General features: G+C 40.1%; 2 protein-coding genes across 2 annotated transcripts; one reads left to right on the top strand and one right to left on the bottom strand.

Moving 5' to 3' along the window:
* Nucleotides 1-17,294: 17,294 nt before the first annotated feature.
* Nucleotides 17,295-19,822, top strand: LOC105200644 (myelin transcription factor 1-like protein). The gene is made up of 6 exons (XM_039457052.1): nucleotides 17,295-17,442; nucleotides 17,520-17,540; nucleotides 17,626-17,703; nucleotides 17,931-18,164; nucleotides 19,199-19,320; nucleotides 19,373-19,822. The coding sequence occupies exons 1-6, from the start codon at nucleotides 17,295-17,297 to the stop codon at nucleotides 19,820-19,822; spliced, it is 1,053 nt and encodes a 350-aa protein (XP_039312986.1).
* A 3,292-nt stretch (nucleotides 19,823-23,114) lies between these two features.
* Nucleotides 23,115-25,194, bottom strand: LOC120359473 (mucin-2-like). Its single transcript, XM_039457051.1, has 2 exons — nucleotides 25,188-25,194; nucleotides 23,115-24,501 (listed from the first exon to the last, which is right to left on the bottom strand). The coding sequence occupies exons 1-2, from the start codon at nucleotides 25,192-25,194 to the stop codon at nucleotides 23,438-23,440; spliced, it is 1,071 nt and encodes a 356-aa protein (XP_039312985.1). The 3' UTR covers nucleotides 23,115-23,437.
* Between the last annotated feature and the right edge of the window lie 1,395 nt (nucleotides 25,195-26,589).

Here is a 26,589-nt window from a genome sequence, read left to right as displayed (position 1 = left end):
ATTTGCTGTGTAAACATACTTTATGAATTTTGCGGGAAAAACAAGCCAGTTCAAGTTGACTACCAAAGAGAAAACAGTACAGAGTTAAATAGAAGAAAATTAAATTTAGAAAAACAGAAAAGAATAGAGAAGAGCTAAGTCGTTAGGTTTAGATACAAAAAGGGTATATTAGGAAGACAGAAATGAAAGAGAAGGAGCTAGATATACTATTTTTTAAGTTTAAAAAAAGACGGCCTCTATTCTGTTGTGGAATGCCAGGGAAATTAAAAATAAGAAAGAAGAATTAAGGAATAACGTAATCCCTTATGATATAATCGTGATTATTAAAACAAAAATTAATCATAGTCAAGTTTTATATTTTTCAGGATACAAAACTTTTAAATCAAACAATTTAAATGATAACGGTGGTATTGCAATCATAGTTAGAAATAATATTGATTTTAATGTTATGGAAGAGTGAAAATTTGTTTCTTTAAACATAGAAATTATCGATATCAAAAGGCACTACAAACAATTATAACCTCGTAGCTGTATATAGAAAACCCTATGGAATTAATGATATTTCAGTTTGGCACGATCTACTAAAGTTTAAAGGGGTAAATAATAACTTTATTATATTGGGGGACTTTAATGCCCACCATAGCGTTCGGAATTGCGACAATATTAACAAAAATGGAGAAAATTTATATTTGGCTATGTTTAACAAAAGGTATATCTGTGTAAATAATGACACAAAGTTGCGCTTGGGTTATAAAAATTAAACCGCTTCTAATTTAGATCTAATTTTTGCAAATAACAGTCTAATAGGAATTGTAGATTACCAGTAACTAGATGACATGATGGGGTTTAGACTATTATACAATCGAATTAATAATTGACGCGGAAGTTGTTGCTTACATAAAACTAACGAATAGAGTCACAAATAAAAATACTTATTGGTTACTATATGTAGACAAAATTATTAAACGTAAAATTGGAAAAGATTAAGGACAGATTTGGCGGTATAAATAAAATGAAATTACAGAGTTATTCTTTTTTTATTGATGTTATTAAAAAGGCCGTTCTTTTGGCAACAAATAAAAACCCTAAGAAATCTAATAATCACAAATTATCACAAACTAACAAGTCATCAATTAATAACACACCTAGTAAGATGATGGGATGACGAATGTTCGGCAGTAATAGTAGAAAGAAAATTAAAGTTAAAAATCTGGCAATGTACTGGTAGTTTGAAGATTTCGTAGAGTACAAAAGATGTCGGGTGTCCTGTGACCAGGAAAATAGTTAAAAAAAAGAAAAGTGGTGATTTTGTTGGTTTCTGTAATAGTCTATGTATAATATTCTCGTTATTATCAAACCCATTTATTTCTATATTATTTTATTTAAAGGCGTTAGTAACATTTTCTGCATTTGATTATTCGCGGCATGTAAAGCCATTTTTGTGTTAACCAGCGCCCCTAGATTCTAGGGGAAGCGACGCTATATAGCGAGCGTTGAGTGAACGCTCTCTCTCTCTCTCCAGCGCCGTCTCCCGTGTAATGCACATCGACACTCGTCGAGCCAACAATCCTTTTGTAAGAAAAGTAATGTTCAAATATACTGTTTTTCAAGTTAACGATTGCAGTAGCATTATTCATTTCTTGTACAGTCTAAATGAACATACGAGCATGAGTTATGTATGGAATACGATGAGAGTATTTTGAGAACATTAAAAAAAAAAATTCAATTCCTGGCAACAAAAAGTTAAAGAACAAAAGATCAAAAAAGATTTCCTCTAGAAATACTGTGGAGAAACTTGCTTCTCCATGAATAGGAAAAGGAATTAAAAATAAGCTGTCTAGACATGCAATAGAAAACAATTCAATGAATTCAGAGTTTAATATGAATGAGTATCAGCGTGCGCTTAGAATGGTTAAAAGAGACTTGTCACCGAGATGAAATGGTGTAGATTATCGGATGCTGAAGAGTTTGCTTTTAGTTGATAAACATATTCTTTTGTATTTATTTAATAGAATTTGGAAATATAATATCATCCCGTCAGATTGGAAAAATTATCAAGTTATTTTTATAGATAAATTGGGAAAGGAAAAGTTAGACTAATTACTCTATCGTGTGTCGGTAAATTAATAGAAAGGTTAGTGAATTAAAAGATGATTTGGTGGCTAGAAAAAAAAAATTATTCCCCGTGCAAAATGGTTTCAAACGCGGTAGATTGTGCATGGAAAATCTGACTAATTGTAAGATGATATCGGATATCAGAAGCGCTAATCTAGTCGGTAATTACACCCTAAGAGCTATCTTGGATATGTTTTCAGTCTATGATAACGTCAATTTTAACATTATGAATGATAAATTAGGAGAAGAAGACTGCCCAACTAGCATTTACAATTTTGTGGTGAGATGGTTAGAACCGCGTGTTATTAATAGTCAGTGCGTAAAAAACAGATTAGTCTATAAGAACTTGCCTCAAGGTGCGGTCCTGAATCCTATTCTATATTTGTTTTACACAAATAAGATAACAAATAATCTAAGGAATGAAACCCAGGTTGTGCAATTTGCTGATGATATTGCGATCTATGTGCAATGCGCTAACAGGTTAGATAACAAAAGTAATTTGGGAAAGGTGGTTAACAAAGTGGCTCAAAATCTGGAACTTTTAAATCTTAGTTTGTCTCTGCAGAAAACAAATTTGGTAGAATTTTCTAAATCACGGTTTTTTGACAACCGACTTTATATCAATGTTAAAAATATTAATATTTTCAATAGCCAAGGAGCCAGATTTCTCGGAATTTGGCTAGATAATAGAATTGTCTTCAACAAACACATTATGGATATAAGAGGTAAAGTTAATAAAGATAATAATCTGATGAAATCTCAGTAATGTTTCGAGAAGAGTTGAGGTAAATACTACCTTAATATAAGTATAAGAATCTAGTAAGATTGATTATGGATTATGATTGTTTTATTTATTTTCTGAATTTGAAATCTACTCAGCTTAAACTAGAAAGATGCTAATTTCTGGGAATACGAACGGCTCTTGGCTATAGAAACAGTACACCAAATAATGTAATAATCGCGGAATCTAAGGTTGTATTGTTGAGAGACAGAGCGTTGATGTTAGCAAAAAATTGTTGTAGTATTGTAAAATATATCCTAGCATTTTCTGCAATTTTCTGCAAGACAAAATCTGCGTGCAGTTAATTGCAGTAGAATTGGGTCAGATGTGCAGATTATTCCCAAAAGAGCCATGCTGGCAGATTGCTAGCAGACTGCTTCAATATTCGTACACTGTATTTGTATATGAACTGTTTGCAGAAACTTGGTACAAATATTGAGCTATCTTGAAGCAGATTCTTTCCACAACTGCAGTCTGTAAACAGACTAGCAAAGTTCTTCAGCAGAATGACATAAGATTCTTTTGACAGAAGTAGCGTGCAGATCTTGTGCAAATATTGCACAAATATGATCTACAGATTTCTGCAAGTTTCTTACAATGGAAATGACGCGCAGATCTTGTGCAGATATGAAATGTAAGGGAACGGAAATATTCAGGGTGCCCTCTTAAAATGGACATCCTGTATAACTAATAAATTAGGTGAATATATAATATATATTTACTTAATCTATTAGTTATACAGGGTGTCTTATTTTCAATTACAGGGATCTTATATTTAATCGATCGTAATATATATTATTTATTATCAAAAAAAATGAACTATGTATAATTAAACCATATTATTTATATAAATATATATATATATTGTCACGTACTTTTATCTCACGCCGGAGAGCAGCGGCGAAATACGCGATCAAACACCGGAATTACGCGCGAGACACGCGTGAGCGACGAGAGAACCAATAGATACCACCAATCGCGAATTTGGGCGCCAGACGCGATTATACCGGTCGCGTCGCCGGGTACACTATTTAACGCTAGACGCGGATGCACACCACGCGATAGCTTCTCAGAACGAAACACGAAATCGTCGCTCGCACGCGGCCAGCTAGCTCCTCTAACCAGTAGAGGGGCGGGGTAGCGGAGACAGGGACGAAGCGGCTCTCTTACTGGAGGAGACGGGTAGGCGAGAAATCAAGCAAGATCAGGCCGATATAACAGACAGAAATAACATGTATTGTAGCATATGACAGAGACAGAGTAGAGCCAAACACGAAGAAATTATCAGTCGAAGCAAGCAAAGAACGGAAAAGATGAAGAGAGTTGACGAAAACGAATAAGCGGAACGCAAAAATTCTCTTAAATACTACAATGCTTACGCTAGCGGCGCGAACCACGGCGGTTGGTCCCGCGCGGAACGAGACAGCCAATCACGCGCGCTCGGAACAGCGCGGCGAGAACACACTCGTCGAACTTTCGCTAACGGACAGTAATTAACTCAAAAGCAATACAACCAAAGATACCCGGTGACGGCAATGCCGTCGTCGCGGTCACGATGCACAATTCTCTCGAAGACGCGCGACACGACAACGCACCGATAACGCGGGCGGTCGTGTGATCACGGCCGTAACACGACTCGCGCACGTGCGCGAGGGCTTTGCGGCTTCCCGGGAAGCCGGTCGTCCGCGAGCTTCTACGGCGGGACAGCCAACGTACACGCGGCAGCCGACAGCTGGGTGCCTCGACAAGGTCTCACGCTTGAGGTGGAGAGCCGACCAAACACTAAAAAGGTGCGTTCTATCGCCACGCGGCGGACGCACCTGCACACTAACCCAATGGCTCCACCTCAGAGCGCGAGTCAGCCGGCACCGGCAACTCGTGGCTTTACACCTCTAGAGGGTCACCTCGACGACGATCCTGTCCTCCGTTGGTCCCGTGGACGTCTCCGCAGGGATCGCCAGGCCGGGCACAGTTCCGATAGCCAAAATCCGGTAGCTCGCTCGCCGATAACACTCGCTCGGATTCGTCCTGCACGCGCTCAGTTCGCCGGGTCGCACGCAAAAAGCCAAGAGGATCGCGCTCGATACTCGATCGATGGGCGCTACCCCTCCCACAGGGTGCGCGATATCCTTGCGCCTAGCGGCGCGGCCTATCAGCGGCCGCCCTTATCTAGCCGCGACGTCACGGTAGCGCAGTGTCGGGTCTCCGCAGGTGTCGTGCGGTCCCCGTCGGCATCCGATATCCTCGCCGCTCTCGTCGTCCTCGCGGATGACAGCAGCAGAGATTTCCCGCGACGATTCTTCGCCGCTACCCTTCTCGACGGACAGCCGGCATTCGACGGCCCTTATCCTGGCCGTTCGTCCGCCCTGGCCTGTCCCTCGGCTGCGCCAATTGCGAGCCTCTTTTGCGTGGCGCATATCTGTCACCACGTCGAGTCTCGTCCCTCTCTCCGCCGTCGGTTTTCCGTGCGCCGGCCCTGGACGATCGCCTTCTCCTTGTCCTGCTGCTGCCCATCCTCCTCGCTGCTGCTGGTCCTTAGGCGACGTTTGTCGAGGTGCCCGCGGATACATGAAATAAGCCGCAAATAAATAAATGAAATCAATACGCGCCGCAGTCCCGCCGGAGATTTCGCTCTCTCGCTGAGCACCCGACCCGGTCTTACACGCCTCCTTGCGCTATGCTCAGGCGGCGGACGAAGTGGCGAGGCAGATAAAACTGCCACGTCACAATATATATATATATATATATATATATATATATATATATATATATATATATATATATATTAGGAGTACAAATTGAAAACCGCCGTTTTTTGTCAAAATTTGAGGATTGATTGTTGAAAAATGGTTACATACTTATTCTTGAAAGTATTGTCCATCGCTGGCCACTACTTTCTCCCACCTTTCGGGCAGCATACGATTCCCGCGTCGAAAAAACTGCTCATCTTTTGCGGCGATCCACGAATCGACCCAGTTTTTGGCCTCTTCGTAATAATGGAAGTGCTGCTCAGCCAGGCCATGCGCCATTGATCGGAACAAGTGGTAATCTGAAGGGGCGATGTCAGGAGAATACGGCGGATGAGGTAAGACGTCCCATTTCAATGTTTCCAGATAGGTTTTAACGACCTGAGCAACATGTAGATGAGCGTTGTCGTGCAGCAACATCACTTTTTCGTGTCTTTGCTCGTATTGTGGCCGTTTTTCCTGCAATGCTCAAACGCATTAATTGTGTTCGGTAGCGAGCTCCTGTGATGGTTTCACCCGGTTGCAACAGCTCATAATAAATCAAGCCGAGCTGGTCCCACCAAATACACAGCATGAGCTTCGAGCCATGAATGTTTGGCTTGGCCGTCGATGTTGATGCATGGCCGCGGTAACCCCACGATTTTTTTCGCTTTGGATTATCATAATGGATCCACTTTTCATCGCCGGTTACAATACGATGCAGAAAACCCTTCCGTTTTTGCCGTTGGAGCAGCTGTTCACACGCGAAAAAACGCCGTTCGACGTCTCTCGGCTTTAATTCGTATGGCATCCAGTGTCCATGCTTTTGGATCATTCCCATGGTTTTCAAACGATGTGAAATAGCTTGTTGAGTCACGCCCAATGAATCTGCAAGCTCCTGTTGCGTTTGAGATGAATCTTCATTTAGTAATGTTTCCAATTGTGCGTCTTCAAACTTTTTCACCTGTCAGGGATGCTCCTTGTCTTCTACGCCGAAATCACCACTTTTGAAGCGTTGGAACCATTCTCGACACGTTCTTTCACTAATGGAAGCCTCACCATAAGTTTTTACAATCATTCGACGCGCCTCAGCCGCAGATTTTTTCGAATTGAAGGCAAAAAGCAAAACTTCCCGCAAATGACGCTTATTGGGCACAAATTTCGACATTTTCGATCACAAAAAAATATATAACGCCGATAAAAATTCACAACTGCAATGATAAGGAATTGTTGCCAGATGCCTAACCTTACATTTAAAATTTTTGATCTAACGTTTGGCGCCAGCATTTACCGCTGGCGCCATCTACTGGAAAACGGCGGTTTTCAATTTGTACTCCTAATATATATATATATATATATATATATACAGGGTGCGAGAAAAGTTCCGGGACGGCGAAATATCTCGAAAACTAAGCATTTTAGGAAAAAGTGTTTCAGACAAAAGTTGTAAAGTTTAAAAAGATCTATTTACTGATCTTATCAGTTTGATCTTGGATGGCGTCGCCAAGGTCAGATCGAAATTACATTAACTTTTTTAAATAGAACACCTAACTTTTTATTACATATTTTTGTAGCTTATCTCGAGACCTTTCCAAAACATTACAAGAAAGTTTATTTTCGTTGAGTACTTTCCGAGTTGTGAGGCTTGAAAGCTACAGTGTACTGTAGTGTGGGTCCAGCCAGTTAAGGCAAGAGTGGCGTGTGGGTCCGGCCAGTTAAGGCAAGTGTGGCGTTTGTCCGGCCAGTTAAGGCAAGTGTGGCGTGTGTCCGGCCAGTTAAGGCAAGTGTAGCGTGTGCCCGGCCAGTTAAGGCAAGAGTGGCTGGACCCACACTACAGTACACTGTAGCTTTCAAGCCTCACAACTCGGAAAGTACTCAACGAAAATAAACTTTCTTGTAATGTTTTGGAAAGGTCTCGAGATAAGCTACAAGAATATGCAATAAAAAGTTAGGTGTTCCATTTAAAAAAGTTAATGTAATTTCGATCTGACCTTGGCGACGCCATCCAAGGTCAAACTGATAAGATCAGTAAATAGATCTTTTTAAACCCTACAACTTTTGTCTGAAACACTTTCTCCTAAAATGCTTAGTTTTCGAGATATTTCGCCGTCCCGGAACTTTTCTCGAACCCTGTATATATATATATATATATATATATGGGGCATTCTCCGTCAAAAAGGCCACCCTTGCTGCCCATTTCAATTTTTGAAGTAAAATGTTCGAAAAGGGCTTGAAATTTTCGTTGAAATGTCTATTTTTCGATGCCGTTTGGCCTTTTGGAAAATTCAAAATGGCGGATCTAATATCACGGCTAGAATGAAAAAAGTCTTTGAAAAAATACATAATAACGTGAATAAATGTGCAAGATATGACGTAGCAGAGGTCTAATCCTTATGTGTAAGTGTGTGAGTGTGTGTGTGGGGGGGGAGGTGGGGGGAGGGGGGATACGCGCGCTCATACGCGTGCGTGTATAAATGAATCACGTAAAAGTCCTTGCTCAACATGGTCTGGCTATCAAGACATTTGCATACAAAATTTCGAATCATTTCATTATCCTTGTCCTGAAAAAGTACGTCACAAAAAACCTACGGTACAGAAAATATTGTTCTTTAAAAAACATTTTCTCCACAGAATAATAGTAAGATTACATAAAATTACTTTGAAACTTATATTATCCCTCATAACATTTTTTACAATTGCAAATGTTGGCAACAGATTAGTTAGTAGAAAAACCGCAAACAGAAAACATACTTTGTTATAGTCAATTATGGTAGCACACTTTTGTTAATATGCAATAATCTTGGTAAAATATATGACAGAGTGGTTAACAGTAAGCAAATGTCGAACATATTGATGACAGACTGTTAACAAACGCCAAGCAGTTTTTTTACTGCAAATAGTGTTAGCAAACATCACGTAAAAATGCAGCAGCATCTGTTGATCAAAATACATAAGATTGACAGTCGATAGCGAACAAGTCAATCGAATATATTGACGACATATTCACTGCATGAACCCAAAAGGTCTATCTTTAAAGTCGTACACCTGCGAGTAGTACGCGGTATCGCCGCTAGATGGATGTGGCAGTGCTTATATCTCGTACATAAAAAACTACACATATGGAATAAAAGGCACAGCAATATTTTTTCTTTTTTCAAACTTTCTCGTCTTGTTTTGGATTAAAGAACCTCATCACAATACATTTATTAGTCACAGAATTTATCGAGTTAATTAATTATAGTTTGCAATTCAGTCAATCAATAAGTTTTTTTATGTTAAATAGAATATTCAACTCACGTTTTTGTCTCTTCTTTATCGACTTTTACTTTGTCTACAATTATTCCAATTATCTCTTACCTGTACCACATCCAAAATAAAAAATGTCGGCTAAATCTCGTACAGATAGATGTATGAATCCATTCAAGAAACTTGGTGAAAAAGGACATTGTGGTAAAGATTTACGAGTGATACCAAAATTCATTCGGGACAAATTTCCTGAGATATCGACTAATTCTAAAATTTGTTGTGCATGTAGGAAAAAAAGTAGGACTGAATATGTTGATATGTCTTTAGATGAATCTAATGATTGTGTCACAACTATGGAATGTGATGGAAGCTCATTAACAATGGATATTGATAACTCGGAGATTTCTTATAATGAAGATAACATTCGATCACCTAGAGAAATTGAACTGGAAGAAATGCTTGATGGTCTTAAACAAAAATTTTCCACCTTGAAACACAATGATCCTTTAAGGGTGCGAATTCTCACTATAGCTCCGTCGTCTTGGAGTGTGAGAAAAATAGTAAAAGAATTTGGTGCATCACGATATTTAGCAAAAAAATCTAAGGAATTGAAATTCAACCATGGCGTATTAGCTGATACTACTAAAAGAGTTGGGAAAGTTTTACCGCAAACTACTGTTGAAAAAGTAATTGAGTTTTATAATAGTGATATAAACAGCAGGATAATGCCTGGAAGAATGCCATTTCCTTAATAAATAATAATAAACGGATAATAGTGCAAAAACGTTTTTTACTATTAAATTTAAAAAAACTGCATGCCTTATTTAAAGAATCCAACCTAAAATATGATGTTAGCTTTAGTACAGTTGCTAAACTTAGACCTAGAAATTGCATACTCCCTGGGGCTTCTGGAACACATTCCGTTTGTGTTTGCACAATCCATGAAAATGTCAAGTTAATGATTGATGCAATTGATGTACGGAAACTAACAGAAAATATAGACAAGCCACTTTCCAATTATAAAGATTGTTTGAATGAAATTATATGTAAGGAATCGAATCCTGATTGCTATCTTGATAAATGTGATCAATGCCCAGGTACTATCGAGCTTTCTACAAAGCTTTCTAAACTATTGGACGATTCATGCATTTCCCATGTTTAATGTTCTTTATGGACCGGAACTGATCGATTAACTCTATTAACGCAACAGTTAAAAGTTGATGAGTTCATAAACGAGTTATGCAACAAATTACAAATTCTGAAATCTCATTCATTTATCGCCAAACAACAAATGCTTTTCATTTCAGAAAAAAAGAGAATCTTTGTGAAGATGAAGTAATTGTCATGTTTGATTTTTCTGAAAACTATTCATATGTTTGTCAAAATGCCTCACAAGCATTTCATTTCAACAATGATCAGTGTACTGTGTTTCCTGTTATTTACTATTATAAAGAAAATTCTGAATTGAAGCACAAGAGTAATGTATTTTTATTTAGAGAGTTTGAAACACGATACCGCTGCCGTTTACACTGTACAAACATTATTAATTCCAGAGATTTTAAAAAATGTCAAAAATCTTAAAAGAGTATTATACATGACGGATAGGGCGAAACAGCATTTTAAAAATAAATTTCAGATTGCTAACTTAGTGCATCATAAACATGATTTCAATATTCAAGCAGAATGGCATTACAGTGCGACTGCTCACGGTAAAAGTGCTTATGATGGCATTGGTGCTACTTTCAAAAGAGAGGCATATAAAGCAAGTCTTGTTGCTAAACCACAGGATGCAATACTAACATCTCAAGTTCTTTTTAATTGGTCTAAAAAACATTTCAAGAACATAAAGATTTTTTATTTAAAAAAAACTGACCATGAGAAGGTAAAAAGAAAACTTAAGATATTTGAAACTGCATCGCCTGTACCGCAAATTCTTAAAAATCATGGGTTTATAGTTGTGGACGAGAATAAAGTACTAATCAAAAGGTATTCCAATGATACAAATGGAATACTATGGCAGTTATGAGAACAAAAGTAAGAAATATAGGATAAAAATAAAAAAATATTTCATGAAACATCTATCTACATATACAGACACACATACACATACACGTACACACGTACACACATGAGAGGCAAGGGAACTCACGTAAATCAAGCATCCCGAATGTGAGAGGCAAGGGGACTCACTTAAATCAAGCACCTCGAATGTGAGAGGCAAGGGGACTCACGTAAATTAAGCACCCCAAATGTGAGAGGCAAGGGGACTCACTCAAATCAAGCACCTCGAATGTGAGAGGCAAGGGGACTCACGTAAATCAAGCACCCCGAATGTGAGAGGCAAGGGGACTCACGTAAATCAAGCACTCCGAATGTGAGAGGCAACGGGACTCACGTAAATCAAGCATCCCGAATGTGAGAGGCTAAGGGATTCGCGTAAATCAAGCATTTCAAACATAAGAGTTAAAGTGACTAATATAGATCAACTATCTCAAAAAGAGGAATATAAGTATAGTATAAGTTTCAAAGTAATTTTAAGTAATCTTACTATTATTCTGTGGAGAAAATGTTTTTTAAAGAACAATATTTTCTGTACCGTAGGTTTTTTGTGACGTACTTTTTCAGGACAAGGATAATGAAATGATTCAAAATGTTGTATGCAAATGTTGATAGCCAGACCATGTTGAGCAAGGATTTTTACGTGATTCATTTATACACGCACGCGTATGAGCGCGCGTATCCCCCCTCCCCACCTCCCCCACACACACACTCACACACACTCACACACTTATACATAAGGATTAGACCTCTGCTACGTCATATCTTGCACATTTATTCGCGTTATTATGTATTTTTTCAAAGGCTTTTTTCATTCTAGCCGTGATATTAGGTCCGCCATTTTGAATTTTCCAAAAGGCCAAACGGCATCGAAAAATAGACATTTCAACGAAAATTTTAAGCCCTTTTCAAACATTTTATCTCAAAAATTGAAATGGGCAGCAGGGGTGGCCTTTTTGACGGAGAATGCCCCATATATATATATATATATATATATATATATATATATATATAAAATTATAGTTTTTTTAAGGATTTTCATAAATGCAGAATAGTATCTGGAATAACTTTTCTGTTATATGTTTAAATAGAAATGCAACTAAAAAATATATGTCAATATAGTACAATAATCAAATTTAATATAAAAAAAATTTTATTAAGAAAACAATTTATAAAAAACTTCTAAAAAATATTGTTTGCTTATTGGGATGCAGATCGAGGTTTTTTCATTCATAGATCTATTTTGTTTATCGATAATATTTATGTTTCTCAACAGTACTGTGTTCAAGAAAGAAATCTTGAACTTCAAAATCAAATGGAAGGATTTACTCACGTGAATTCTATGTTGCTATATCCTATTTTTATCTCCTTTAAATTTAACCAATAATTCTACGTGAATTGTATAGGATAAGTTGATGTGAATTTATTTTCATGAAATCCACATTGCCGCTGTCATTTATCTTACTTAAGCATAAAAAGCGTGTGCAGAATAACACCCCAGGAAGCTCGTCGAAAAGAAATTATGAGGCCCCTTAAGTGAATAGCGTTTTTTGACGCCCACGCATGTGTCCTGTCGGCGTCAGAGACAAGCGTTAGAGACAAAAAACTATTAAACCAAAATTCGTGGAGGAGTCCGTAGGCGTTTAATAATAAAAATTCGGCCCTACTTAAAATAAAGGAACCAATAGATTGAGGATAGTATTAATAGAAGACTTTCCTAAGCAGAGATTCATTCTTTTGTTCCATCCCATCTACTCGAGACCGTTAGTTCATCGGCACTCACTCTTCCGTCCTTTGAGTCCGTCAGTTCGTCGGAACTCAGTACAATCATTGGATTGTAATGAATTGTCATTACATCTCATTTACTCAAGTCTGTTATGTAATTATACATTCATTTGTCGGCATTCATTTGCCGTCAGTTACATTTATTTAATCACTCAGTGCCAATTACGTTCTCACTCTTTACCTTAGTCACTTTTTCCACGAGTGTTTTACCCCCGAGTATCACGGAAGTAGTATGTAGGCAGCCACGGAAGTAGTATGGGGCGTTAAAACAAATGACGTCACAGGGATGGGGGGAATGTGGGTCACACAGCAGGGGTCCTGGGTCCCAGACCGAGGAAGAGGAAAAAAGGTCTCATAGCGGGGGTCCTGACCCTGACAAAAGGTAATAATTAGGTAATAATTAGGTGAAAATTAGGTGATAATTAGGTGATAATTAGGTAAAATGGTGGGGAAAGGTGGGGCTCGGTACTGACTGGAGCGCTTTGAATGGTAGGCACGCGTGTGGCTGGGTGTCACCCGGTGGGAGTAGAGCGTTCTGATTGGAAGTTCCCATGGCTGCCCAAGAGTTGATTGGTCGCTCCTACAGTTGCCCACGAGTTGAGTGAAAGGAAATTGACATTTCGGTGGGAAAAAATTTGTTGGCTCCGCAAAGGTGGGATAAGAAAAAAGATGAAGGAAAGTACTAGCGGGGATTACGAATCAAAAGTCGGTAACTCTTTCAAAGGTAAAAGAAAATCTTATTTTAAGGGGTTACACCACCTTGACAGCCTAAAAATCATAGGTAACTTTGGGAATTTTTTTTGGCAAAACGATAAAAATAGTGAAAAATTTATTTTAAGGCTTTTATAATACACATCTTTAGGAATAAAATTCGATTTTTTGTTTCCATTTTAAAAACAAAATGGCGACGTCAAAGCCGTTTTAATAAATGTCGTTTTGCTACAATTGTCAAATCGGCGTTGCGAGGATCTGTCACTCGGTTGAACCTGGAATAAAAATAAAAATTTTATTATTTTCTACATAATATTTATTAAAGAAACACGTACGGATTTTTCGAAATATTGATTTTTATGAAAATGGCGAACATTTAAAGAAAAGATCTCGTTTTCAGCCAAAAAAATTTCGTATAAAAATGTTAATAACAAGAGAAGTTTTTAATATTTCGTAAAACCCGTACGTGTTTCTTTAGATTATACAAAATAGAAGATTCCGTGCAAATTTCAAATAGATCGGATAAATAGTTTCTGAGATCCGCGTAACGCCAACTTTGAAAACATGGTTTTGAGAAAAACGCGTTTAAAGTTTTGCTTTACGATATTTCGTGTGTTTAGTAGAAAATATCAAAGTTACCTTTATTCTGCAATACCTGCGCCATATAGCTGTCCTTCTACGTCGATGTTTGCCTCATTTTCTTCTTTCTTGCTTCTTTTGCTTAATTTTCGAGCGTCTTTAGCGGAAGATGACATTGAACGCTCAGCAGCCTTCACGCGTCGGGCATCCGTTTCGATGCAGTAAGAGTAGCAAACTTATTTAAAAATGTGAATTTTTAATTGAAACTTTAGGATCTTATTTTTAAGACTATAAACTATCATTTAAGCAAAAAAAAAATTTTTCGATTTTTTGAAGCTTCCAAGGTAGTGTAACCCCTTAAAAGAAAGGTAACAAAGAAATGCTATAAAGGAACAATACAAAATTTTTTTCATTACAGAATCTAATAAAACAAGAATAATTAAATGTTTTGTAGATTCTGAGAGAATAATATATCTTTTCAAATAATTTCTTTTATATTCAATTTTGAAAAGCTACAAAAAGGAGAGTGATTTATGACAACTATAAACAATATAAAGTTTTTGTCTTTTTATGGATTTAACAAAACATGAATGAGCACAAGTTTCGATTTATAGTTTTAGAAAGTAAACTTTCTAAGGTTTCTTTTATATTAATTTTTGAATGTTACAAAAGGAGAATAATTTATGACAACTAGGAACAATATAATGTTTTTGTCTTTTTATGGATTTAACAAAACATGAATGAGCATGAATTTCGATTTATAGTTTTAGAAAGTAAACTTTCAAAGGTTTCTTTTATATTAATTTTTGAATGTTACAAAAGGAGAATAATTTATGACAACTAGGAACAATATAATGTTTTTGTCTTTTTATGGATTTAACAAAACATAAATGAGCATGAGTTTCGATTTATAGTTTTAGAAAGTAAACTTTCTAAGGTTTCTTCTATATTAATTTTTGAATGTTACAAAAGGAGATTGATTTATGACAGCTAAGAAAACAGAATTTTTACCGTTATTGAATCAGTAAAACAGGAATGAACATGCAAGCTACGATTCATAGTTTCTCTAAGAATATTCTTTCAAATAATTTTTATTTAATTTTATTTAGACGTAACAAAAAAACAAAAGAAATCCGTTTTGCGCTGCTTCGAAGACGAGTAATGCTTAAATCGTACGAAAAAATTCTTAACATTAAGGGTATAGGTTGAATAAAAGAAATAGTATAAATTTAAAAGTTATATAATACAAAACTAAAACATTTATTTATACAATAATTTTACGTACATTCTTACTTTAAAAAAGTACTCAATTGAATATGTCGCTTCACAATTGTTTTTATTGAATATGAAACTATGTACAGAGTTATGATCTATAATTTGTCAAAATTATATTAACAATTTCATCAAAGCGAAGCGAAGTTAGTTCCAAAAATATTATATTAAAGAACATGTCGAGAAAAGTTAAATCTTTAATTTGAGTACGTACATTATACTCGATTTTGCTATAATTTCCTCTTAGTGTTAATTTTATAATGTCACGATCTACGTAGCTTCGTGGAAGTTTCAGTTCTATTTCTTTAATTAAATGTTGTGCGTACTCATTAACGACATTAGTTAAAGATTTTAAATGTTCCAAATAACAATTCACACACTTCACTAGATTCTCCAAGCCCTGGAAGGTAGTTTTCTGCATCACGATTGTTACAGCATAGGTTTTTTGCTTCTTCGCCGGCGGTGCTGAATCTACAACCTCCACTTTGGTATTTTCATTCTCCTTGCACGTCAGCAATAGCGACTTTGAACCATAGGATATGGTAAAGATGATGGAAATATTATTTTTCATCACGATGGGATCTGGCTTGAATTTATTATTGGCACTCAAATATTCGCTCATGAGCCCCAAGTTTTCTTGAAATTCTTGCCAAGACTCCACATCGAAATATACTCCGTCAGCGTTGTTTCCGCTTAATTTCATCACTGGCTCGAAGATCCCCTTGCTAGTCGTTTGTAGACCCACATGAATCCTCTTCGTATGTGAGTTGTTAAGTCCATATGATCTTGTCAGCAACATATGAAATTGCTCGCTTCTCCTCTCGTCGACGCTCGTCCTGGCTGTATCGAGATCCGCCGATCGTTTCCCAGAGTTAATAACTTTTTGGTTGTCCATCTTCTTTGTTTTTTCGTGTGATGAAATTAATACAAAAGACACTTGGCTAACCGGGAAAAATACCGACTTACTTGTCCACGAGGTTGTTGCTTCGAATTACAAAAAACGTGACTGCGCATGTAACTGTGAAATTTAAAAATTTTTTTCTAGATTTTTCTGGGATTTTTTATATTTTTCTAGAATTTTCTAGATTTTTCTAGAATTTTCTAGATTTTTCTCGAATTTTCTAGATTTTCTGGAGAATAAATTCTTAATGCAGTTTGTCTCTCACTTTATGTGAGTTTCTACTGTGTATCACTAACGGAGAGCCTGTTCTAACTTGTTCAAAACAGGGTGCATTAGGATTTTTTAATGAAACAATACAGTCAGTCAAAATTTCTAAAATACCGGTACTTTGATATAAGTACGGGTTACTATTCTAAAAAAAAAGTTACATAAATTTTAAATGCAATTCTAGAAAAATACATTATCTTTTGTTGAATTTATAGTCGAAAACAAATCTTTTAATTTAAAGGAAGGTGAGGGTGATATATTACTTAGAGTAAAGAATTTTAAGACAGGAGAAAGCGGAGACGTAAACAAGATAAATTTATTTTTTTCTCTAACTTTCCTGACTTTTCGAGAAAATTCTCGGAACTGTTCAATAGAAGGTGGAGCTATCTAAGTTTTCACTTTTCTTCCTGGGCTTTTATGAAAATTTCCAATCAGCTCGAGAGAAGGTGGAGTTATCTAGCAAAGTTTTCACTTTCCTTCCTGACTTTTTTTGAAAATTTCCAATCAGGTCAAGAGAAGGTGGAGTTATTGAGGTAAGTTTTCCCTCTACATTTTTTCCAAATAATAGAAACTAAAAGCTATAAGATGAGCTGTACAAGAACTTAGCGTTAGTTCGTCTTTCGTACTCTCAAGTTGTAAGACGCGTTTTCGTCTACCAGGCGTGTGCAAGTAAAATAAAAAAGTGAAAATGGTGCGTGACATTATTGCAAAATTTTTTGTTATAGCGTGTAATTTGGAGAGCAAAATTGTAAAAAAACAATATTTTAATAAATTAAAATATGACGATGATGCCTCAAATTACGCGCTATTCAATAAATTCGCGGGTGAGTGCTCCAGCACATTGCTGTGCATTATGCACAGAACGGGGTTCTGTGATGGCGACGCGAGGCTGGAGAATATTCTCCAGCATCATGTTGAAACGCGGCGCGCAAACGGGCGTTTCGAGAGTGATGTGGGAGGTCTGATAGCAAACTTCCTGCGTCAAGCAGAAAATCGACAAGGTAAGTCTATATAAAATCAAATCATATTAAAATGTAAAAATTTTTAAATATTATTTTTAATTATATTTATTTTTCAGACGAAAGACCCGTACCCGCACGTAAGTAGCTTAGCATTCACTAGGCGTGAGACGTAAGCCGACTTTTGTTGTAAATTATAAATTTTAAAATATATAAATTTTCTAGGAAGACCACGAATTGAAGTCGAGGATGCGGAAGAGGATATTCCCACTCAACGGAATATTCCTGTCATCGATATAACAGGTAAATTTCTTAAATCACAAAATATTATGTTATAATATTAATAAAATAATAATAATAATTGGAATTATTATGTTTTAGATGATGATGAGAACGATGGTGTAGAAGATGACGGAACACCATCCGATATAAATTTATATTCCCCAGATAAGATTAAAAAAAAGAGCTTGACAAAAACTATCTTATATTGACCTGACTTTGTTTTCATCAAATTTTTGTTTTTTTTCTAGTGCAAGTACACGAGAGGGAGGAGATGAGGAGAGAAAGAGAAAGATGGGAGAGACCGTCACAGGAAGAGGAGCAGGTAGATGAAAATTTAGACGAGGAAGAAGAAGAAGCAAGGGAAATAATAGAAGGGGAAAATAGAGAGGAAGATGATGACGAAGAAGACGAAAATGAAGAAGAAGAGCAGGACGAAAACGGTGTTGATGAAGAGGAAGACGGCGACGATAATGAAGAGGAAGGTGAGGGGGACGCGGCGGAAGATGATGATGACGAAGGATATGGTGGCTCCGGCTCCGCCTCGGATGAAGTGGAGGAAGAGCAGGAAGAGGAGGAGGAGGAGGAGGAGGAGCCAGAGGAAGAAGAAAACGAGGAAGAAGAAAACGAGAGAGTTCCTTTGCCTGAGTACGACGGTAAATATTATTATTTATTTTTATTTTTATTTTTATTCGATGTAAAATAATTTTTAAACGATATATATCATGTTCGCCGGTTTTTTCTCGGATAGAATAATTAAAATCCGAGGAAGAAAAAATCACATAGAGGACTCTTCAGAGTAACCTTCGGAGAAACTTTTTTCTTCGCGCCGACAGCAGAAGGAGCACCACCCAATGCCACACGTCCCCCAACCTTTCGGGCTACGTCAGGTAGCAAGATGGAGTGTCTTTTGTTTCTTTTTTTCTAACTTTTTTTACTTTCTAACCTTTTATTGTGTAAATATTTGAAAATTGTGTAATTATTCCTATTTATAATATAAAAATATTGTATTTTTATTATGGTAATATTTTAAATAAAAAATTTATTGATTTTTTTAAATAACTGTAAAATATTTATTTTCCTACATTTAGATTTAATTATTGGTAAATATTACTTAGAAATTTTATTTCGATAAAAGTACTTTGTTTTTTTTTTACGTAATTTTATCTTAGCATGATTATTCAAAATTTTTGTCAATTTTTAATGCTATTATTACACAATATTTGCACAATATGAGGTTATTAAGTATGAGAAGAAGAAAGTCAGCTTGAGAAAAGAAGAAAACTTTGTAACGCATCGCCATCTTGCTTTACGACGTAGGTGGAAAGTATGGACGCGAATGTCAGTTGGTGATACTCCATCTACTGGCGGCGTGACATAAAAAAGGGTCTCCATCGGTAACTCGGTGAGTCACCTCGTATGATATAACTTTTGTTGACATTTTCTCGTATTAATAATAAAAAATTAAATAAACACAATATAAGACGGTAATAATTAATAAGAATGTTTAATCTTTCAGTTCAAATCGGCGCTAGACTTGACGAAGTGGCTAGAATACAAAATTCTAGGGAGAATGTTGCTGAGCAGAGATCTCAGCAGCAACATCAGTTTGCAGCAGCGGCAGCAGTCGCAACAACACCCGCAACAACAACAACAACAACAACAACAACAACAACAACAACAACAACAACAGCAGCAGCAGCAGCAGCATCAGGTTGGCGACGACTTTTATTATATAGAGCTACGGACGGAAAACGCGCGTAGATTTAGAAATTTTGCAATACTCGGGAGAGAGGCGAGTTTCGCGATACGGGCAGTACCGGAAGGTAATAATACCGTGCAACGGCTGGAAAACGCGTTCCGTGAAATTTATAGATACGCGGTAGGCTCGAGTGAACCGACGGATTACGTGGGCCTATCTTTTATTTCCGATGGTTTGACGCGCGGACCGGCAGGTTTATCGTTTCGTCCTGTGTGCGACTTGACTTACGAGGACATATGGGGCCTCGTAAGTTCGGTAGCACAAAGCGCAGGCGGAATTGATATCGCGGAAACTTTCACCATCCAAGTTTTCAACGTCGCGCTACCGATGGGTCGTGGAAGAATGTCAAATCAGTTAACGCGGGAAGACGTCGCCAAATGATCTATATTAGAAATTATTAACGATGACAATTTGTGTTTTCCTCGTTCACTCGTAGCCGCGAAAGTCCACTGTGAGCGTGGAAATCTACGGACGGGACCGCGTCACGAAATGTGGGAAGCCGTAAGATTCCAACGTTCTTTGCTACAACGGGATTATACGATAGAATTAACGAGGAACGCTGGCAACGTGATACCGGAGGAAGGATGTGGGATTCACGAAATCCAACAATTTCAACGGTATCTCACCAATGAAAATATCGCTATAATGGTTTACGGTTTCAAAGATTTCGGACGCGGGGGAAATCCGATCTACGACGGACGCGCGATACTCGCCTCTCTCGGTCGCGAACCGCAGTATACCTTAAATATAATGTATTATGAGAATAGACACTATTACAATCCAATATTAAATTTAAAAGCTGCCGCGGGTTCACGAGGAGGGTATTGCGTAGCATGTAACATCAGTTACCGTCCTGATAGAGGGCATCGTTGCTCTAAAAAATATCCACGCTGCTACGCTATATCCTCCTGTGAACGTCACGACGCTGAGAAAATCAGGTGTGAAACGTGTAACCGTACGTTCTTCGGTAATACGTGTTTCGAGCGTCATCGTGCCGAAAAATCGTACGAGGGAAAATCAATGGTTTGCAACTCAATTAAAATTTGTAATATGTGTAATAGATTTATAAAAATTAACTCGCGACACGAATGTGACAGTGCCTATTGTAGGACATGTTGTTCTCATCAACCCGTGAATCATTCGTGTTTCATGCAACCTCTTCGACGTAGAGTCGTAGCAGAAGACCCTGGCGAGGGTACGAGTGCTGCTGCATCGATACGTGAAGAGGCACAAAGAAACGCTAATGACCTCGAGGGTGAGAACGTTAATGTCGCCAAGGGAGCTGTCGCATTCGTGTTTTACGATTTTGAAACGCGACAGAACGAGACGCTCGAAGGAACCGAGAACGTAAAGTTACACGCTCCAACTCTCTGGCACAGCAAATTTGCGCAACTTGCGTGGCGATAGACGGCATGTCGGTGCGGTGTCGTTGGTGTGGAACGCGTGAATTTATATTCAACATCGATCCGGTAAAACAATTTATAGATTTTGTGACACGTCCAACGAAACATTTTAAAAATATTATCTGTATCGCTCACAATGCAAAAGCGTTCGACGCGCAATTTATTTTAAAATATTTAGTCGAAAAATCGTCAATAAGGGAAAAGCCGAGGGTAACTTTGAACGGGACAAAGATTATCGTGATGACGGTCGGGCATACAAAGCTTATCGACAGTGTTAATTATATGCCGATGCGATTATCCGAACTACCTAAAGCTTTTGGGTTAAAGGATACGGCGGATAAAGGCACTTTTCCGCATTTATTTAACACTGTGGAGAATCAAACGTATATCGGTCCGTTACCTGAGGCACGATTTTATTCCCCCGATCAAATGAAGCCCGATGAACGCGAACGATTTCTTGCATGGCATACGGAAATGACAAGTAAAAATGTCATTTTTGACTTCCAGCAAGAAATCGTACGTTATTGCCGAAATGACGTAGATATTTTACGGCGTGCTTGTGTAGCTTTTCAGAAAATATTTTTAGAGCGCGGCGGAGTGTGTCCTTTCGAAAAATGCACAACTATCGCTTCCACGTGTATGAAAGTTTTTCGAAAAAACTTTCTGCGCGAGGGGGAAATAGGAATCATTCCTCCGGGAGGATACAGAAACGTCGATAGACAATCGCGTAAAGCCTTGCAATGGTTAGTGGCTGGAGCGTGAGCTCGGACATCCCATAATCCATGCAGGGCGAGGACGTGAGCGTTTGATCGCCAGTAGTCGCGTCGACGGATATTACGAAACGAAATTGGGGGATGAAACACATTGTTTTGTTCTCCAATTTCACGGGTGCTTCTGGCACGGTTGCCCCACTTGCTACCAAGTGAACCGTGACAAAAAACTTTTAAATACCAATTCCGACGATACAATAGATTTACGCTACGAGAGAACCATCGCAATGACATGTCATCTTCGCAAACAAGGGTACCGTGTGATAGAAAAATGAGAGTGCGCTTTTGCTCAAGAGATGCGAACAAACAGCGAGATTTTCTTGAACATCACCCTGTATTAAAATCAGCACCTCTCGATCCGCGCGACGCGTTTTACGGAAAATATTGTAACACGAGTCGAAGTAACGGAGAGTACGGAGAAAATACGATATGTGGACGTGTGTTCTCTGTATCCTTACGTATTAAAGACAGGTGCTTTTCCGTTTGGTCACCCTAAAATTTATATTGGAGCGGAATGCTCGTCGATAATCGGTGAGGGACCCGCGTATAATTTCGACTCGGTCGAAGGTCTCGTACGGTGTCGAGTACTCCCACGCAATCTCTTTCACCCGGTACTCCCATATCGCGTACGCGGAAAATTGCTGTTTGCGTTGTGTCGGAGTTGCTGCGAAGCGTTTTCACAGTCCGTGTGCACTCACGAACACCCCGACGAACGTGAATTAGAGGGTACATGGGTATCCTGTGAATTACGTAAAGCCGTAGAGAAAGGTTATCTCGTAAGGCAAGTGAGTGAAATTTGGCATTACAATGTCGCTCGCTACGATCGCGATACGAGGCAGGGTGGATTGTTTACCGGATATATAAATTCCTTTTTACAATTAAAGCAGGACTTCCGTTTCCGGAGCGAGCGAGAGTAGTAGAGTGCGATTAGAAGGTTTTGGGTTTACAGGCGTGGAGTGTATGCGGGGAGTGGAAGGAGAGAGTGGAGTGCGTGGAAGGAAAGTGAGAGGGACAGAAAAGTGGAGTGAGTGAAGGGAGAGAGATCGGGTGGAGTGAATGAGAGAGAGAGAGTGTAGAGCGAGAGAACAGCAAGAGTGAGGTTAGGAGTGGTGGAGAGAATAGTGAAGAGGAGAGGAGGGAGGGGAAGGGGGAAAGGAGTGCGCGAGCGCGAGCGCGGGGCACAGAGGCAGAAGAGGCGAGAGAGCAGGCGAACGGTGTGGCACGGACGGAGAGGTGCGCGCGCGCACGGCCACGGCCAGAGAGTAGGCAGTAGAGAGAGAGAGAGGCGACTTGAGAAGGAAGAGAGCGGAAAGCGGTAAGAGTCGAAGCATTGAACAGACCGTTACACAAGCAAATCGCAGAATTATGACTATACAGTTTGGAACAAATTAGGTAATAAAAGCAAAATAACTATATGAAATAATAAGTAATAAGTAATAAGTAATAATAACAAATGAGAGGATAGTTAATCAGTTTATTTTTATTTTTATTTTAATTTTCGTTTTTTCTGCAAAATAATTTATATTATATTACCTAAAGTATCAGATAATCGGGCTGCAAGCACAGACAAATTGTGTAATCATCACGAATAGCTACGGAGATAATTAACTATTAGGCTCATCACTGGAACGAAGAGGGAGGAGGGAAGGGAAAATGGAGAAAGGAGTGAAGGAAGACGTGGCGACAGGAAAGGGGATGTTGTTGAAAGGTGGAGGGAGAGGACGCAGCGGGAGTACGGCAGGGGGGTTGGAGATGTGGAAGAAGAAAAGAGACATAGAGGTAGGACGGGAGGGGGAGGACGGGAGGGAGGTAGGGGACGCTTTTCAGAGGAGTAAAAAGACGTCGAGATCGCCGGTGCGGGAGGGGGACGGGAGACAGTCGGAGATGATGGGGGCAATGAAGAGATGGATGGAGGAGATGATGGGAAGGTGGGAGAGATGGGAGGAGAGGCTAGAGGAGAGGATGGAGGAGAGAATGAAACTGATTATGGGGGAGCTAGAGGAGGCGAAAAGGAGAGAGGAGGAGTGGAGGAGAGAGAGGGAGAAGATGGAGAAAAGAGTAGGAGACTTAGAGAAGAAATTGGAAGAAGGCATGAGGTTAGGAGAGGGAGGGAAAGGAGTGGGAGACCTAGAGCGGAGGGTAGGGAAATTGGAGGAGGGCGGAAGAGGAGGAGGCGAGGGAGGAGGGGGAGATGGAGGGCTAGAAAAGAGAGTAAGGAAGATGGAGGAGATGTGGGAAGAGAGGGATAGGAAGGAAAGAAGGAGGAGAGTGGTGATAAAGGGATACAAAGTAGAGGGGAAGGACGTGAAATGTAAAGTAGAGGAGATACTAAAGCGAGTGGGGGCGGAGGTTAAGGTGGAGGAAGTGAGGGAGGTGAAAACCGGGCGAGAGGAGCAGGGGGGGTTTGCGGTAGTGAGTTTCAGGACAGAAGGCGAGAAAAGGGAGGTAATGAAAAAGAAGGGTGGACTGAGGGGAGACAAGGTGTGGATAGAGGACGACCTGACGTGGAAGGAAAGGCAAGTGAGGTGGAGGATCAGGGAGATGGCGAGGGAAGAGGAAAGGAGAGGGGCCAGAGTATGAGCGGGAGATAACAGAATGACGGTTAACGGGGGATGGTGGTTCTGGGATGAGGAAGAAGGGGGGTTGAAGGATAGGACGGGAAGAAAGTGGGGAGGTAACGAGGGAAAGATAGGAGGATCGGGGGAAGGAAAGGAGAGGGTCAAGTAGAGGAGAAGGGGGGAGGACCTAGGAGAGGGATGAGAAAGGCAGAGGGCGAGAGGCTGGGAGAGGGGGGAGCGCAGCAGGGAGAGGGAGATGGCAAGGGGGTGAAAATGGCGTTTTGGAACGTGGCAGGGCTGCGGAGAAAGGACGAGGAATTTTGGAGAGGCTTGGAGAGGTGGGATGTCATAGTGTTGATGGAGACGTGGGTAGAAAGAAAGGCGCAGGGGTGGGTGAAGGGTAAGCTGCCGAGGGGGTATGTGTGGAAGTGGCAAGAGGCGAGAAGAAGAAAAAAAAAGGGGAGGGCGACGGGGGGAATGCTGATGGGGGTCAGGAAGGAGTTGGTGGTAGGAGGGGGGGAGGAAAGGGGAGAAGAGAGGGAGAGGATCGTAGTAGGTGAGATGAAGTTCGGAAAGACGAGATGGAGAGTGGTGGGGGTGTATGTGAACGGAGACATGGAGGGAAAGCTGGAGGAATTGAAGGAGTGGATGGAAGAAAAAGGTCAGGATACGAGGGTAATAATTGGTGGGGATTTCAATGCAAGGACAGGGGAGAGGGGGGGAGGGGTAGGGCTGGAGAAGACAGGGGGGGAAGACACTAGGAGGGAGAAGACAGAGAGGAAGGAAGCAGGCGATCGAAGGATAAGAAAATAAATGGGGAAGGGAAGAAGCTGGTAGATTTTATAGAAGAAAGGGGCTGGATTATCTTGAACGGAGGGATAAAGGGAGACGAGGGAGGGGAGTGGACATACGCGGGGGAAGAGGAGAGACGGTGATCGACTATGTGATGGTGAGGGAGGAGGATAAAGAAGAAATTAGTAGGATGGAGGTAGGGGACGACGTAGAATCAGATCACCAGCCATTGGTAGTATGGTTGAAGGAAGAGGAAAGGGGGTTAAGGAAGGGTAGGGGGAAGAGGAATAGAATTAGTAGGGGGGTATGGAACGAGGAGGGGAGAGAGAGGTTTAAAGAAAGGTTAGGGGAGGTGGAGAGGGGAGGGGGGGAATTGAGGAGGATTTGGAGGCAGTGGGGAGCAAAGTGAGGGAGGCGCTGAGGTAGGTGGAGGAGACGGTGAGAGAGAAGGAAAGAGAGAGAAAGGAGGGGTGGTGGGACGAGGAATGCAGGACTGCGAAGAGAGAGGTCAGGAGAGAGTTGAGAGACTGGAGAAGGAGAGGAGGAGGTGGGGAAGAATATAGGGGTAAGAAGAAAGTGTACAAGGAACTATGTGAGAGGAAGAAGGCAGAGGAAAATAGGAGATGGGAAAGAGTGGTGGAGGAGGCGAAAAGGGAAGGGCAAGTCTGGGAAGTGGTGAGGAGAGAAAGGAAGAGGAGGAAGCAGGTGAGCAAGGATATAGAGATGGCAGAATGGGAGGAGTATTTCAGGGAGTTATTGGGAGGGGTGGAAGGAAGGATGGTGTTGGAAAGGGGGGGGAGGGATCAGGTCGGAAGGGGAAGAAGACATAGGAAGGGAGGAAATAGTGAGAGTGATTGGAAAACTGAAGGATGGGAAGGCGGTGGGAATGGACAGGATACCCAATGAGGTATGGAGGTACAGGGGGGAGAGGGTAATAGACTGGGTATGGGGGACATGCAATAGGGTGTGGAGGGGGGAGGGGTGGCCGGAGGTGTGGAAAGAAGGGGTAATAGTCCCTATAGTTAAGAGGGGTGAAGGGGAAAGGGTAAATGAGTATAGAGGAGTGACACTAATGCCGACGTTATATAAGATATACGCGGCGGTATTAGCGGGGAGGTTGGAAGTGGAAACAGAAGAGGGGGAGATGCTCCAGAAGGGACAGGTAGGGTTTAGGAAGGGAAAAGGGACTGTGGACAATATATATGTCCTGAACTTTCTCATAAACAGGCAACTGGGAAAAAAGGATAGATTAGTGGCTCTGTTCGTGGACCTGAAGGCGGCATTTGACTCCGTAAACAGGGAAACGGTTATAGGGGCAATGAAGGGGAGAGGAGTGAGGGCGGGACTGGTGGAGAGAGTGGAGGAGTTACTAAGGGAAACAAGGTGTAGGGTGAGGGTGGGGGACGAAGAAGGGGGAAGTTTTTGGACAGCGAGGGGGGTGAGGCAGGGTTGTCCACTCAGTCCTATGCTGTTCAACCTAGTGTCGGCGGACTTGGAAGAAGAGATGAGAAAGGTGAGATGGGGAGGGGCAGTATTGGGAGAAGAGAGGATATACTCCTTATCGTACGCGGACGATATCGTCCTGTTGGCGGAGGAGGAAGGAGAAATGAGGAGTATGATAGAGA

Source organism: Solenopsis invicta, chromosome 14, assembly GCF_016802725.1.
Source record: "Solenopsis invicta isolate M01_SB chromosome 14, UNIL_Sinv_3.0, whole genome shotgun sequence".
In the NCBI taxonomy this organism is placed as follows: Eukaryota; Metazoa; Arthropoda; class Insecta; order Hymenoptera; family Formicidae; genus Solenopsis; species Solenopsis invicta.
Note: the sequence above shows the minus strand (reverse complement) of the source record. Positions and strands in the feature narration are given on the sequence as shown.